The 15829-nt window shown below is 42.4% G+C and overlaps 1 protein-coding gene across 10 annotated transcripts in view; it reads left to right on the top strand.

Moving 5' to 3' along the window:
- CTPS2 (CTP synthase 2) overlaps positions 1-14074 on the top strand; it is a 141304-nt gene extending 127230 nt beyond the window's left edge. For 9 of the 10 annotated variants that reach the window (XR_009006645.1, XM_057538039.1, XM_057538045.1 and 6 more), the window contains 2 exons: positions 10294-10404; positions 11285-14074. Coding sequence is in view for 8 of the 10 variants with exons in the window: in XM_057538039.1 (XP_057394022.1) it covers positions 10294-10363 (70 nt within the window). In the remaining 2 variants the exon portion in view is untranslated. Of the gene's footprint in view, positions 1-10293; positions 10405-11284 lie in introns of those variants that run through there. The other variant, XR_009006646.1, reaches the window with a different exon arrangement.
- Positions 14075-15829: the final 1755 nt, after the last annotated feature.

The following is a 15829-nucleotide window of genomic DNA, read 5'->3' as shown; positions in this document are numbered from 1 at the left end:
TTAATCCAGTGGCAGACCCTAGGATTCCAGAGGAACCTTGCACTTCAGCTCCTCTCTGCCTGGCTCCGTGGTGTTAGTGAAAAGCAAATAACTGGCTTCCCTGGTGGCGCAGTGGTTGAGAATCTGCCTGCCAATGCAGGGCACACGGGTTCGAGCCCTGGTCTGGGAAGATCCCACATGCCGCGGAGCAACTAAGCCCGTGAGCCACAACTACTGAGCCTGCGCGTCTGGAGCCTGTGCTCCGCAACAAGAGAGGCCGCGATAGTGAGAGGCCCGTGCACCGCGATGAAGAGTGGCCCCCGCTCGCCGCAACTAGAGAAAGCCCTCACACAGAAACGAAGACCCAACACAGCCATAAATAAATAAATGGCGGTGAAAATGAACAACATATGTACACATCAAACTTTAAAAAAAAAAAGAATGCACAAGCAAACAATCACTAAGGCAAATTCTTCTAATTATTTGTGATACAATGCAAAAATAAAATATATGTACACCCATCAAAAAAAAAAAAAAAAAAAAAAGAAAAGCAAATAACTGCTTTGATGGCCAGGCTGTAATGTGAGCTGAGTTGGGACTGTATTTCTGTCAAACAAGATTACTGTCTGTAATCAATCCTAAACAAATGTGACAAGAAATACGAACACTAGACTAATGACTTCCTTTCCCAGAAATTGGCTGATATCATTTAAATGTATGGCACATGTGCAGCTGATGTCTTTAAAACCCACAATGTAAAAACTCCTTGGCTTTGAGCCAATACACCTGGGCTCTAACCTTTGCTTTCTGCTTCGTGGAGAACATTTATCTTTTATTGCCTGGGAAGTTGCAGTAAGAATATTATTTTGGGATCTAGAGCTGGTAAGCTGAACTCTCAGCTACTCTGGTATCTATAGAATGGCAGCAGTTACGAAGACCAGGTCCACCACCTGTGGTGGTCTGTTCAAGAGGCATAATAGTTTTAGGATAGTATTTTAAATTTTTTTTTAGGTTTTTATAAGCTACTCAGAAGTACTTGCAGAATCAAACTAAGTCTTGTTTTGGGGGTCCCCCAAGACCACCCACACATTCAATGATTGACTAGAGGTAATCAGAATATAGTTGTACTCATGGCTAAAATTCATTTCAGTGACAGAGTAAACATACACAGCTGGCTCAGTAAGGGAAAGAGGTATAAGTAGAGTCTGGAGAAATCTATCTGCAGGTTTCCTATGTTCTCTCCCTCCTGTGAGAGGTCACACAGAGCTCACCCTCCCTCCAGCAGTAAAAATGCAGTGTGTAATGTTTATGCCCAGAGAAGCCCATTTGACACTTAAGAGTTTAGAGTTTCTATAGGAGACTGGTCACATGGGCATTCTCTGCCTAGCAACCACCCAAATTCCAGGCTCCCAGAAGGATAGCAAGCGTTCACCACAAATCACCTTGCTTGTACAAACAACCTAGGCCCAATGAAATGACCTTATCAGTTAGTAATGGAGAAAACGTTCTGAAAGCTAACTTCTCCAGCAAGCAGGCCCTTCTAAAGATAGCAGCCTCAGGCCTGCTGTGTTAACTCTTTTGCACAAGTCTAATAAACCATTTTTAGAATAAAGAAATCCAATGGGAAATTATGGTCCATTAAATAAATCATTGTAATTACTTGCTGACATCTCTCCCCTGGTGTCTAAATATAATTTGTCCCATGTTTAAACGGTATCCACAAATTTGCATGGCTTTGCTGGTGTATGATGTAATGGAATGAGACTGCTTCATATAATTGTAATAAAAAATTGTAGATTTATACTAAATAGAATATCCAAAGGTTCTTATAATTGCGAGTTTTTCAGTATCTAGAAACAAAGCACATGATCTTTGTCCAAAATTCCATTTTTTTTTTTAATTGCAGTATAGTTGATTTACAGTGTTGTGTTAGTTTCTGGTGTACAGCAAGGTGATTCAGTTTTATATATATATTCTTTTCCATTATGGTTTATTACGTGATATTGAATATAGTTCCCTGTGCTATACAGTAGGACCTTGTTGTTTTATTTTTTTTTTTTTTTTATTTTTATTTTTTAAAGGATTTTCTTATTTATTTATTTATTTATTTATTTATTTTTGGCTGTGTTGGGTCTTCGGTTCTTGCGAGGGCTTTCTCCAGTTGCGGCAAGCGGGGGCCACTCTTCATCGCGGTGCGGGGACCGCTCTTCATCGCGGTGCGCGGGCCTTTCTCTATCGCGGCCCCTCCCGTCGCGGGGCACAGGCTCCAGACGCGCAGGCTCAGCAATTGTGGCTCACGGGCCCAGCTGCTCCGTGGCATGTGGGATCTTCCCAGACCAGGGCTCGAACCCGTGTCCCCTGCATTAGCAGGCAGATTCTCAACCACTGCGCCACCAGGGAAGCCCTCCCGACCTTGTTGTTTTAGAATTCCATTTTTAAGCAACTGGAAAGAGAAGAGGGATGGGAGTCTAAAGTTCGTAGGTTGTTTTTCAGTCCGCGTGTCTCTGGGGCTGCCCTGCAAGGCCCTGAGGTGCAATCACTCCACGCCGAGGTCAGGAACGACTTCCAGTTTTTATGATTCCAACATTTATCATGCCCCTCTGTCAGGTCAGAGTAAAACTCTTGTGCTTAGATAGTGCTTGTTCTGTGTGTTCTATGTCTGAAAGCAAGAACTGAAATGGAGTTCAGTCCACAGTTCACAGAAATGCAGCTCTTTTGGGAAACATGTTTTTAAAGTATAAAACCGGAATCTTAAGACATGTGAGTAGCATTTTATTCTAGGTTTTAGGATCTTAGATTCCATGTCTCCACCCAATACATACTATCTCTTATGCAGAGAAATCATCTTTTTGTGGCGAGACAGGAGGCAGGCCGGTACAGAAAAAGGAGGGAAGTTAACTCCACCATGAACTGTATTAGCTTGATCATTTCAGACCAAACTCAGAAGTTGAAACTACTTCATAATCGGAGGGTCCTTAAAGGAAGTACAGAGCTGGAGTCAGCGCCTTCCATTTCCTGAGCCCGGGTGTGCTCCTGGGATCTGAGTCCCTTCTCTCCTGCAAGCTCAGGCTTCCCTCTTCACTTTTCTCTTTGAATCTCGGCAGCAGTCAGGGAGCGAAGGCACCCATTTCCTTCGCCGTTGTCTCTGGTCTCTCTCCCGTGACTACTGGGCTTTTCCTTCTAAGTGACATGCTGGCTTCCAGCCTGGGAAGATTTTGTTTTCTCTGGACTTCTAGCTGAGGCATTACAGAAAATTGGGAAAAAAAGGAAAAAGGATCCATAAACCTATAAACCTAACATAGTCACTGTGCTCGCTTTTGAGTCTTTCCTTCCAGTCTTTAGTCCATATCTGTATATGACTCCTTTCACGCTTGTAATCATAATAGTGAGTGTGTGTGTGTGTGTGTGTGTATTTTTCCTGATTCTTTTATTTTGAAAACTTTCAAGCCTACAGAAAAGATGAAAGAATAGTACAGTGAATACTTGTAAACCTTTCACCTAGATTCCTCAATTGTTGCCCTTTTACCACGTTCGGTTCTCTCTTTCTCTGTGTATATACTTATTTCTGAATCATTTATAAGTTACAAACATCATAGTACTTCACTCCTAGATACTTTATCATTCATTTTCTAAAACTGAAGACATTTTCTTACATAAATGCAGTATCATGATCACACCTAAGAAAATTAACATTAATTCAATGACATCATTTAATATCCAGTCCATATTTAAATTTCTCCATTTATCCCCAAATGTATCTTTAGCTTTTTTTTGAAATCAAAAAAATGTAATCAGTGCTCAATTTGAGGTTCATTTGGTTATGTTTCCTTAGTTTCTTTTAATCTGGGTAAATCACCCTCTCGTTTTTAGTTCTGCATAACATTGACTTTTATAAAGAGGCCAGGCCAATTGTCTTGTAGCAATGACCAGAATTTGGATTCACTGATTGTTTTCTCATGATTAGAATCAGGTTAGACATTTTGGGAAGAATAGTTCATTGGGGCTGTTGTAGACTTTATAAGGACACGTCAGGAGACATGTAAGGCATATAACCTTCCCTCTGTTGTCACACGGTGGATGATGCTGAGTTTATCACCTGGTTAAGGTAGTGACTGTGTGGACGTCTCTTTTGTAAAGAAACATTTTTTTCCATTTTAGTTTCTAAAATACCATCCCCCACTGAAATGAACTAGGGTTCCTGGAAGAAATGGTTGGTTTCAGGTCTGGGGCAGGGAAAGTACAAGATGAGCCCAGAATGTATCGCTAGACTTAAAGGAAGGAAGAGTTCAAAAACCAAGGGGGAGATTTTGTATAAGGTCAAAGAAGCCACTTGAAAGGGGCTCACTTTGGACAGTTTGAACATCAAAAACAATAATGACAAAATTGGATTATAACACATTACATTTTTTAAAAATTCCATAATAATACTTAAAAAAAAAAGGCCAATTAAAAAAAATGTAGGTGCAACCCCCAATGTAATAACTGAGTCAAATAAGGATCATCAGTGGATGCCAAAACCATTGGATGAAAGGTTTCGGAAAACAGGATATTCATATGTTCTCAAAGCATCACCACAGAGTCTTTATTAATTACAAAAGCCTGTCTTTTGAACTGAACACCTCGTACACATTTTTCCAAGTTGCATGATGCTCTTGCTGTTTGATGGCTGCGTGCTTCAGCATCCACTCAATGCGCCACATGTGCTGGAGCTCACGCCATCCCAGCCATGGTGCTGGGTGCAAGAGAATCAACTGCAAGTCCAGTAAGAACACACACCCTGTCCTGGGGGACTCATTGGGTAGTATAATGGTTCTCTACATTTTGAGGCTGACAAATCACCTTCCAAGAAAGTGATGAAAGCTGTGGACCCACTTCCTGGAAAACTGTACACACATAGCAATTGGAACGGTATTCATATCCCAAAAGCCTCCCATCCATCAATATTCTTCTAGGGGTCCTCAGATACAGACCTCCAGCTAAGATAGTCTTTATAAAAAGGGGATGGTAATAGTACTCACTTCACATGGTAGTGATGAAGAGGACGTTTTATTCTAAATGGAAAGCACTTAGCACAGTGCCTGGTCTATGGTAGGAAATTAAATGGGAATTATTATTGTGCTATTATTAATTTCACCTTAGTTCCCGTCTCCTTCATCTCTTGCCTACTCAAAGCCTCCTACCTGGTCTCCAGGCCTCCAGCTTTCCTTTTCTCAATCCATCTTCTGCTGTCAGAATGCTCTTCCTACATTATTTTGGAGCGTGAATCTCTAAATGGCTTCCCTTAACTCACAGCATAAAATGTACACAAATCCATACGGAACAGCCTGAACTCCCCCAGAGGGTTTAGTGCTTTGGCTTCGGCTCTCGCGTCTCCCGTGGCTCCTGTTATACATTCCTGAAGTGCTTAGTGAGAAGGGAATGCCAATCTGTAGCCTGTTAGGATGCTGGTTCCCCAAATTGTTACTGACGGTGGGCATCAGAGGTGGGTGTAGCCTCTCCGCTGATTATACAGAGAGTGTGCATTTCTCCCTCTAAGTCATCCTTATCCCACTTTGGGTGTCTCTTTCTATTTGACTAGAAGAGTAAGATACTCTTTTTCTCCTGTGTGAATCTAATGTGCATTTTCCAGCACTGTTCTAAACTTGGGATCACCTTGCTTTTTATTTTAACTTTTGGGCTACATGGTTGATGTTGCCAGGGGCCATTCTTGCAGTATAAGGTGCAAATGTTTTATTTTTGTGGGGACAGTGTGGGAAGGTAGAGCGGGTGCTATGGGTTTATTTTCTGGATCTGCCACTTACTGGGTAATTTTTTTCCAAGTCCCCAGTCCTAAACCTCAGGATCTTCATCCTTTAGGGTTGCTGTGAGGAACAGTTGAGATGGTGCTTTGTAAACTTTCAACTGATATAAAAATACTACTTTTCCTCCTTTGTTACATTTCAAGCAAAAGTGAACTGGAAAAAAAGACTCTTTTTTGCTTTCTTTTTTGACAGTTCTTTTAAACATCTTTAAAACAACCCCCCTCCCTTATTGTTGGACTCCAGAACCATACCTGGAGACTTTGTCTTGTAAAGTACTGCTGATAAACCCCATTTGCGTATGCCTTCCCTCAGGGATTAAATGTTGCTTAATAGGTGCTCTTTATTGATCGTGATTCACTGCCTGCAGATGGTGTGGTACCAGCCAGGGACGGAGTTAACAGTGATATAGACTACTGTGCTTTTAACGCCCTGCTAGGGGTGTGTTCTGCCGTTTACTATTCAATGCAAAACTCATTCAAAGCATAGTAAGTTTTTATTCCATTGCTCTTATATTTTATGGCTTCCAGGAGCTCTTTGAGAAGGAAGGAAGTATAGCAATAACAATGCTTTGGGGGAAACTGTGTGCATGGCAAGCTGTTTTAAAACATGCTTTCTCCATATGAAATGGATTTTGATATAAAGTATTATAGGAATGTATGCATGCTGGGAATCTTAAGTATGCTATTAAAATTTTTTAAAATTCCGACCACCTCTTTCTGTTAACGGAGAAGAAATGGTTTAATGGCTGCATCAGGGTAGCAAAGAAGGTGGACTATATGAGGCATTACTCTACCCTTGCCCTGGTGCCTTGGAATATATGTTTTCTTATATTGGGAATTTATTAGGAACCAGGAGTCTTGGACAAACGAACTTGACTATGACAAGCCTTTTGTTTGTCAAAGAACCACATGTAGACCACGGCGGTCAAGTCTTGTAAGTCCAGCCAGTGTTTAAGGATAGCGATTCCTATGCGTTGCCGCTGGTGATTTTGATTTTGTCTTGTAAGAAATAGTACAGTAAAAAACTTTTTTAAAAAGAGTGCTTCCGTTATTTGGGGGGTACATGCATGTATGAGAGAGTTGCTGTGATTTTGACTGTACATACCCAGACCTTAAAAAAACCTTTCTTAGGGCGTGATAAGGAGAACCATTGCATGGTGATTATAGTTGTTTTTTTTTTAAAAAATCATCATTCATTTGTTTTTAAATCAATGCTATCCAATAGAACTTTTTGCAGTGATGGAAATGTTCTATAATCTGCACTGTCCAATATGGCAGCTGCCAACCACACATGGCTATTGAGCATTTGAAGTGTGGCTCAGTGTGTACATGTGAGGAATGGAATTTTAAATTTTATTTGGTTTTAGTTGATTTAAATTTAGATAGCTACTGCGGCTTGTGGCTACCACATCGGAAAGTGCAGGTTTAAAACTTTCTGCTCCTCATATGTAACAAGGCACACACGAATAGTTCTGTATACTGCGGCATTTCAAAAAATTTAACGTGTAAGACCCTAATATCTAATAACTCTCCCCACTGAGAAGTGTGTGTGTGTGTGTGTGTGTATGTACAGAGGTTATTTAAAAAGACAAGTTGTCTTAAGATAGAGCTGAGATGTCTCGAATTAAGTGAAAATATGCCCCGATAAGTATCTTATGACTTAAGTCCATTCTGTGTGAAACAAAAATGAAGCCCTAAGTCTTACATGGCACAGAGCAGCGCCCACATTTTATTGGATGTGCAGGAACCACTGCTGCTCCGCATGTGGAATTGTGTTTCTAGCACTTGTGTTTTGCTGGAGCATGAATGCCATAAAATCAGCATGTTTATTTAGCAGCATTGCCTATTTTGAGAATTCTGGGTTTTTTAAAAAAAATAATTAATTAATTAATTTATTTATTTTTGGCTGTGTTGGGTCTTCGTTTCTGTGCGAGGGCTTTCTCTAGTTGCGGCAAGCGGGGGCCACTCTTCATCGCGGTGCACGGGCCTCTCATTATCGCGGCCTCTCTTGTTGCGGAGCACAGGCTCCAGACGCGCAGGCTCAGTAATTGTGGCTCACGGGCCTAGTTGCTCCGCGGCATGTGGGATCTTCCCGGATCAGGGCTCGAACCCATGTCCCCTGCATTGGCAGGCGGATTCTCAACCACTGCGCCACCAGGGAAGCCCGAAAATTCTGTTCTTGAGTGTTGTGGTTTATGTGGTTGTTCTACCTCCGCCCCTGAACACATATGAAAGAAAATTAGTAAACCCAGTCGTTTGCCTTGGAGCTTCCCTTTGTTAGACTTGACCTGTGCCATTTTGATGCGTTGTAAGAGTTTGGGGCTGACAGCCAGCAGACAGGAAATGAGAGCCATTAGGTTAGACCCACCCAAGTCCACTTGCTGAAGTGGGTAGGGAATTACTCTTGGTACAGGAAAGACTTCTGAAAATCATGCACTTGGCAGTTTTCGCCGCTTCTTTATATTTCCATGACTTTTTGAGAGATATCGTGTTATAAACACATAACCCCCATAAACAGCAACAGCTCATATTTTCATATAGTTTCAGAGCACATTTATGCATTCTCTTGTGGCCCTCATAACATTTTGATGAGGTGGTAGGTATTGTTACTACTTTTTTCTAGACTCTCAGGAGTCAAGCGACCAGTGTGAAGGCATGTGGCTAATAACTAGTGCAAGCAGGAGTGTGAGGGTGAAGGTGTAGGCCCACCCCGCTCTTCCACGGGCTCAGAGGTGGGGAAGGAGGCTGGAGATACTTGAGAAAATGGAGTTCCCTTGGCCCTTTGGACCTTCTCACTTGTGGTGTCAGGGTACATGCCCTGTGGGGCCCACTGCAGCACACAGCTTAGACTGGAGCTTGTGGCCTGGGTTAGCATGACGGGAATCCTGGTCCCACCTTGAACGAGCCGTGTGCCTAGTGAGCCACTTGAACATCCTTGACCTTCATTTCTTCTCACATAGGGAGTTGAGTGCATCTTCCAAATGCCCTTTTGTTGCAGAGGACCAGGAAGGACTCAACGTTTGTGTAGTGAGAGTGCATGGATAAGGATATATCAGTTTTGGGGCGCTGTTTTTTAAAAAAAATATTTTCTTTGGTTATTCCTGTGTTTTCTTTATTGGAAACCCTTTTGTAACAGTAGAAGTGGTTTTCCTGAATTAAAATCTAACTAGGAGGTATCTTCTACTTGATTGGTTTTTTTTTAAATTAATTAATTAATTTATTTATTTTTGACTGTGTTGGGTCTTCGTTTCTGTGCGAGGGCTTTCTCCAGTTGTGGCGAGTGGGGGCCACTCTTCATCGCGGTGCGCGGGCCTCTCACTGTCGCAGCCTCTCGTTGCGGAGCACAGCTCCAGACGCGCAAGCTCAGTAGTTGTGGCGCACGGGCTTAGTTGCTCCGTGGCATGTGGGATCTTCCCGGACCAGGGCTCGAACCCGTGTCCCCTGCTTCGGCAGGCGGACTCTCAACCACTGCGCCACCAGGGAAGCCCCTACTTGATTGGTTTTAAGGATCTGTTGATTTCTTTGTTCATCTAAGTAAACTTGTCTTTTCTGCCAATTCTTGATCTTTTTCTGTGTCTTCTCCATACTCTAGCCCCACCCTCCCCCTTTCCAGTATTTTGTCCAAAAGTCAGGGAAGAGAGTGAGGTTGTCTGTTATGATTTTGTTTATGTATTTATTGATATTTACTCCATATGTTTAGGGTAAATCTTGTTTTCTAGCCTGTCAGCATAGGGTTTCTCCGATTGTTCCCTCTCGTCTCTTTAAAAAAAAGTGGATTTTCACCTCTTATGGAATTCAGACTTCTATTGCTATAAGTCAGCAAAAACTTGGCCAAGGCTAGGAATGGGTCAGGCATAAAACACTTCCTGACAATGTCATCTTCGTAGATCAGTAGAACTCTTGAGGAGTTGATCAACCTGCTGACTTACTTGGGACCAAGCAAGAGGAAGCCCAAACTGAGTCCGTGGCTCAAAGTGAAAGTACAATTGCAGGCCTATCTCATGGAGAAGGTGTATTTCTTCAGGAACCCAAGATGGCAGCATCTAAGTCAATAATCAGTCCTACTTTGAATACTACATGTAACTTGAGGTAGTTGGGGCATCACATAAAGTTTCTAATTTGAGAATAACAAAATTGTGCAAATTATTTCTCAAACCCTTGGACGTACTAGAATGTTTATTGGAATGGAAAACTTTCATGCTGTTGACCTATATTAGTGGTCTTCAGAAGGTTATAAATTTCAGTCTAAATTGAAATGCTTTTATAAATTTTCTGAATAAGGTACTTCCAATTTTAAGATACAAGCAAGTGATCAGTTCCTCTGACAAAAGAAGGAGACCGTTGGTTGTGGTTGGACTAACGTCTTCCTGGAGTGACTATGGAAGTAATAATAGAACATTCCTTAGTATCTTCTCTTACTGGGGGTTAATTATGGAAAGTGTTTAGGATTGTAAATAGGATAATTGTCCAGAGTTTTTTTACACCTTGCTAAGTTAATTCGTCTTTTGCTCTAGTGATAGATACAGCGATGCCAGTGATGACAGCTTTTCAGAGCCAAGGATAGCTGAGTTGGAAATCAGCTGAAACTGATACGTGACTTGGAATCACCAGGACTGCCTGAGAGGGTGAGTGAGATGGAACCTTTAAGTTCTTGTTTGTTTTACAGACAAGCTGTCTTCTTGGTGTAGAAGGGAGCATCACAGGACTTGTCTCGCAGGATCCTGCTCCCCTGGGATGCTCCTGTTTGCATAGTTAGCAGGACGGACTTGACAGCTGATTGTGCTTCTGGGAATCTGGAATGCACCTGAGAAAGCAGGCAGTTAGGAATGCGCCTGAGGCCAGGAATAAATATATCCGTGCACCTATAAATGGATACGTGGAGGCTGATAGTGTAGCTGAGGGGTCAGCAAACTTGTTCTGTAAAGGGCCAGACAGTGACTGTTTTCGGCTTTGTGGGCCCTCCAGTGCGTTGGAGAGGGAGAGCAGGCTTGGACAGTATGTACATAAATGGGCAGGGCTGTGTCCCAATAAAACTTGATTTCCAAACACAGTGTGCTGACCCCTGGTCTAGGTCACTCATGGAAAAGCAGATTTCCTTGGATTTGTAGAAAATAAAATAGTGTTTTCTTTCTTTGTAGGGAGATGCCAGAGACTGGCTTGGCTTCCAAGGGCAGCTTATGTCCCTCACGGCTCCTGGATGGCTTTATTCCATTCATGCTCAGAGGCAGATGCTGCCTGGACAACCCTGCTCTTTAGCAGGGACAGCAGCTTTTGGAAAATTCGTACAGAATCAATCGCTCCAGTGTGATTTCTCTTCTTATTTCACTTAGGGGCAGAACATTCCTGTTCACCAGGGAAGGCACATCCGGGTCTATTTAGGTTTGCCTCAGACATGGAGACCTTCAGAAGCAAACCAAAATGGTGCAAAGATTAGTTGGAGATACTTGCAAGGCATATTATTCAGCTGCTGATGTGGCTAATACTTTTTTTTTTTTTTTTTTTAAGGCTCCGAAGTAACCGAAGCCAAGATGAAGGAACTATCTAAGGAAATCACCACACTCATAGAATCACTCTTTTCTCCACCAAACATGGGATGTACAGCCTCGAGGGGAATCTAATAATATGCACTTTCATGAACCAGAATCAAAGGGGTAGTTTTCTTTTTCCCCCAGAGGTGACCTTTGGTTCCTGCAAATTTCTGTAGCCAATTAAACTTTTCCCAGCAACTTCAATGGGCAGAAAGTGTGTTGGTGTCTTGTCTGGTGTATGGTGACGTCCAGGAGGTGAGGAAGGATCCAGGTAACTGAGCCTTCTCTGGGCTATATGGGAAGGCCGGCAGGGCACACGCAATAACTAATTTTGTGTCAAAAATGAGTCATTCTGTTACCTGGAATTCAGCCACAGATTTGCATGTGAACCAAGCTTATTTCAGTTTTTCACTCTGTTTGTAGTAAAAAGTAAAATGAAACAGGTCCAAGACTGGGGGTGGTAAGTAAGGCCCTGGCCTCAGGCACAGAATTTAAGGGGGCATAAAAAAACTCAGGAATCAAGATCAGTAACATATATATATATATATTTACTTGAGGTGAAATTCACATAACATAGATTAACCATTTCAAGTGCAGTAGCATTGGGTACATTCGCAGTGCTGTGCAACCACCACCTTCATCTGGTTCCATCCCTCTTCCCAGCCGCCCACGCAACCACTTACCTCCTTTCTATTTCTATGGATTGGCCTATTCTGGATATTTCATATTAGTGGAATCATATAATACGTGGCCTCTCATGTCTGGCTTCTTTCACTGAGTTTGATGTTTTCAAGGTTCATCCATGTTGTGGCCTATGTCAGTTCTTCCTTGTGGCTGAATAGAATTTCCTGGTATGGATTAGACTACAATTTGTTTATTCATTCATCTGTTGATGGACATTTGAGTTGTTTCTACCTTTTGGCTTTTTTGGATAGCGCTGCTGTGAACATTCATGTGTAAATAAATTTTGTTTGTTTCTTTGTTTTTCTTTTTTGTTTTTGCCACGCCGTGAGGCTTGTGGGATCTTAGTTCCCCGACCAGGGATCCAACCCGGGCCCTCGGTAGTGAGAGCACAGAGTCCTTAACCGCTGGACTGCCAGGGAATTCCTGTAAATAACTGTTTGAGTATCTGTTTTTAACTCTTTTGGTAAACGGTTATGCCTAGGAGTGGAATTGCTGGGTCACGTGGTAATTCTGTTTGACTTTTGGCGGAAGCATCAGTAATATTTTAATGTAAGATTTTAAAAAACCAAAATTCATAAAAAAAAATTTACAAAGAGCAAAATACCAAATTTTAAAATAAGGACAGGATCCAGCCCTGCCCCTCCCTCACCTGCTCTAGTCCTGGGCCGGTTGTACAACATTCTCATCCAGTATGCTTCCTGATTTCCCTGTTGAATGTACTTGAGATGACTTAGTTGATGCTTACATTTGAGCCTTCTGAAACTGATTTAAATATTTTAACTGCTCGGTTAATTTTTTTGTGGTTGTCTTTGGCCTTTAACTGTTTTCTCTTAATGCTGTAAAGCATTATTTTGTGAACTGCTACAGAAAATTCATCTACGAAACACATGCAGAAATGAAATGAATGATTCTGGTAAACAAAAATATTAAAGAGCGTTAGGGCTCCACTTGTGAAAATTACAGCTTGAAGATCACAAGAGGCTCCAAATGAAAAGCCCACAAGATAGGTTAAAAGCTGGTATAGGCCTCCTAGAGAGAGGTATGTAAGCACAGAGGGGATGCTTGAACAGCACAAAGAGGTAGTCTGGCTTAAATGGGAGTTTTCAATTGTAGTAATTATGACTTCTAAAGTTACTTATAACAGAGTGCTTACCTTCGGGCTAATGATTAAGAAGCAGCAAAGCAGCCTCTTTGTTGTTGCTACATGAGATTTTCTCTTTTGGAGACACCCGTTGAACTTGGAATTCAGCGAAGCGCAGAATGGTAATAGCATGGCTGCTTAGGGTAGTGGAGCACATAGAAAGGTATTATAAATCAGTCATTCGACAAATGTATCTTGAGCCCCCAGGATGAGCGACACATGGTGTCAGGTGCTGGGGGAAGTGAAGGGGAGCAGAATTTGCCCCCCAAATCTGTCTCTTTGGCATAAGGATTATTTTAGGCTGATTATTTTAAAGAAACAGCAGACACAGGAAAAGCTCTGAAAACTGAATAGAAGTTGCCCTTTTTAAGAGACATTTACATTCATAAGGGAAACCTTTGTTTGTAAAGGTGAGTCCTTCTTTGTACCAGGGAGAGACTGAGGACTCTATATCTCTGGAACTCTTCTCAGTGGAGAAGGCAGGGACTTAAATCTGTATAACAACCTCACCCTTGATTACTGTGTTTTGCCTGGTCACCTTCCATAACTGGCTCCCTGACAAATACATCTTCTGTCTTTAGCTGGAGATGGTATTGAAGGTGGTGGCTTGGGCTATTTTGAAGAGTTACTCAGTTTTCCTGGGTCTCTCCCATGTATACAGCAGGTACACATGTTATTAAACTGAAACCAAGCAGGACCCTGCAGGGCCCTCCCGGGTACAAAAGCCTTTCCATGTCCTCTGTTTCTTGTTTGTAGAAAAAGGCTTTAGTCTCCTAAGCTTTCCCTGAGTTCCAAAGAGCAGACTCAAGCAGTTACTAATTGGGGAAGTGAGAAGATGCAGAAACAAAGGAGAAGCAGTCGAGAAACAATAGTTCAGTGATAATACATAGCCCTAGTTCCTCCTCAAGGGGTATATGTGACAGTCTGATGCATATCTTTGAGTTGTTCTGCAGGAACTACAACCGGCACGCTGGTGATGGATGGTGACTACATGCCGAGCACAGGCAGTAGACCCCAGACTGGTTGGAACCAGGTTGACGATGTTGACTCCCAAAACATTACCGTCACCTCCCCACGCACCAATAGAGAACTGTGCGCGGACCGATCACACACCCTTCTGCCCCTTTTGCCTTTAAAAACCTTACCCCCAGGCCAGCCAGTAAAATGGATCTGAGATCAGCCTACATTTCCCATCTTCTCGGCTGGCGCCCTCTCAATCAATAAACCTTGCTCTACTCAGAACTCCCAACGTTTCGGTTTGTTTGGCTTCAGGACACACAGGCACACAATCTTGGGTTCAACAACAAAACTTGTTTGTTTTTCTCCTGGTAATCTGTCTTTTATTACAGGAAGGTCTCAGCCAAGAACCTAGAAGGGTAGAGGGAAAATGATTTTTCTTCCCCTACAGAAGCAACCTACCTTCTTGCACCTGACCTTCTCTTGGGGGAAGGCAGGCTTTAAACAAATCTGTAGGAAAATAAGCATTTAATTATAATTGTGAGATGTTCAGGGAGCTACGAGTGTTAAAGAATAAGGACAGAGAGACGATGAGAGAGTGTAAAATGGGATCCTCTGACAAACTGGGGAGCCAAGGAAGGCCTTTTGAGCAAAGCTGGTAAATGTTTCACACAGATTTGTGCCTGTGGTCACAATGCAAAGATGGTGAGCAAAGAGCTCTGAGAACCAGTGGGCTGTGGTTTCCCAGACTGGCTGGCAGTTGGGTGAGTGGTGACACTGTTTCACTGGTGTCATCACCTGCTTGGTATCAGCCCACACCTTTCCTTGATTGAAATTTGGATTGGACTAAAGCTGAAGGGACTCAGCTTTTTTGTTTTCTCCATAAGCTGTCCAGCTCCATTCCCAATTGTCACTTTTGTTGCTGTATTTCTTACTTGGACTTTATATTTTGTTGAAGTAAAAAGTACCAGTTACATGCACTTCTGTGCTCTGATAAGGTCAGTGCCAGACATAGACACTCATCACAGTTTCCCCTAGAGTTGAAGTTCTGCGCCCCGAAGATGCCGTACAAGACGAGGGGAGATACGCAGAAACAACACCAGAAATCCAGAGTTAGTGAAATGTTGCCTGTGGGTTCTTTTCTGTGCTCGTGTCTTTGGGGTTTCATTGAATTTCTTGAATGGAGCAAGAAAGAGCTCTAGATCGTGTAGCAGCAACAGGTCTGCATCACTCTCTCCCTAGGCCGCCAAGCCCTTCTCAGAGTCTCCCTTCTAACTCTTTTGTTTCACTTGTGTATGAGGAGATGTGGGGTTCTTTCAGTCTGCGAAATAGAATCACACTCGTATTCTCAGGGTCAATGGTAAGGAAGCAGGTTCTATACTCATCGTTAATCTGAGCAGCGCAGTCAGTGCTAGCCAGAAAGTCAGCTTTGGGGAAGTGACCAGCCTCTTAGTTCTTTCGGAGGTAGGCTTTTCTTGTGTGATACCATTATTTGATTTGTGTTTACATTTGAATATGGGTTTATTAATAAGCCAGATATAATGATGAACTGCCATTTTGCACGTCACTGCTTCTTCTATTATCAGTAATAATCAATAGGTGAGCCATTTTGAAAAACAGCTCACTCTATTGTGACTCACACTGCCCTTGAACAAAACCACTGTATTTCCATCTTTCTTTGGGTTTTGCTATACATCAAGGTTTTTCACTGGTCTGGTGGACATCCCACCCTATTTCTAC

Source organism: Balaenoptera acutorostrata, chromosome X (assembly GCF_949987535.1).
Source record: "Balaenoptera acutorostrata chromosome X, mBalAcu1.1, whole genome shotgun sequence".
In the NCBI taxonomy this organism is placed as follows: domain Eukaryota; kingdom Metazoa; phylum Chordata; class Mammalia; order Artiodactyla; family Balaenopteridae; genus Balaenoptera; species Balaenoptera acutorostrata.
The sequence above is the reverse complement of the archived record's forward strand: the minus strand, read 5'-3'. Positions and strand labels throughout refer to the sequence as shown.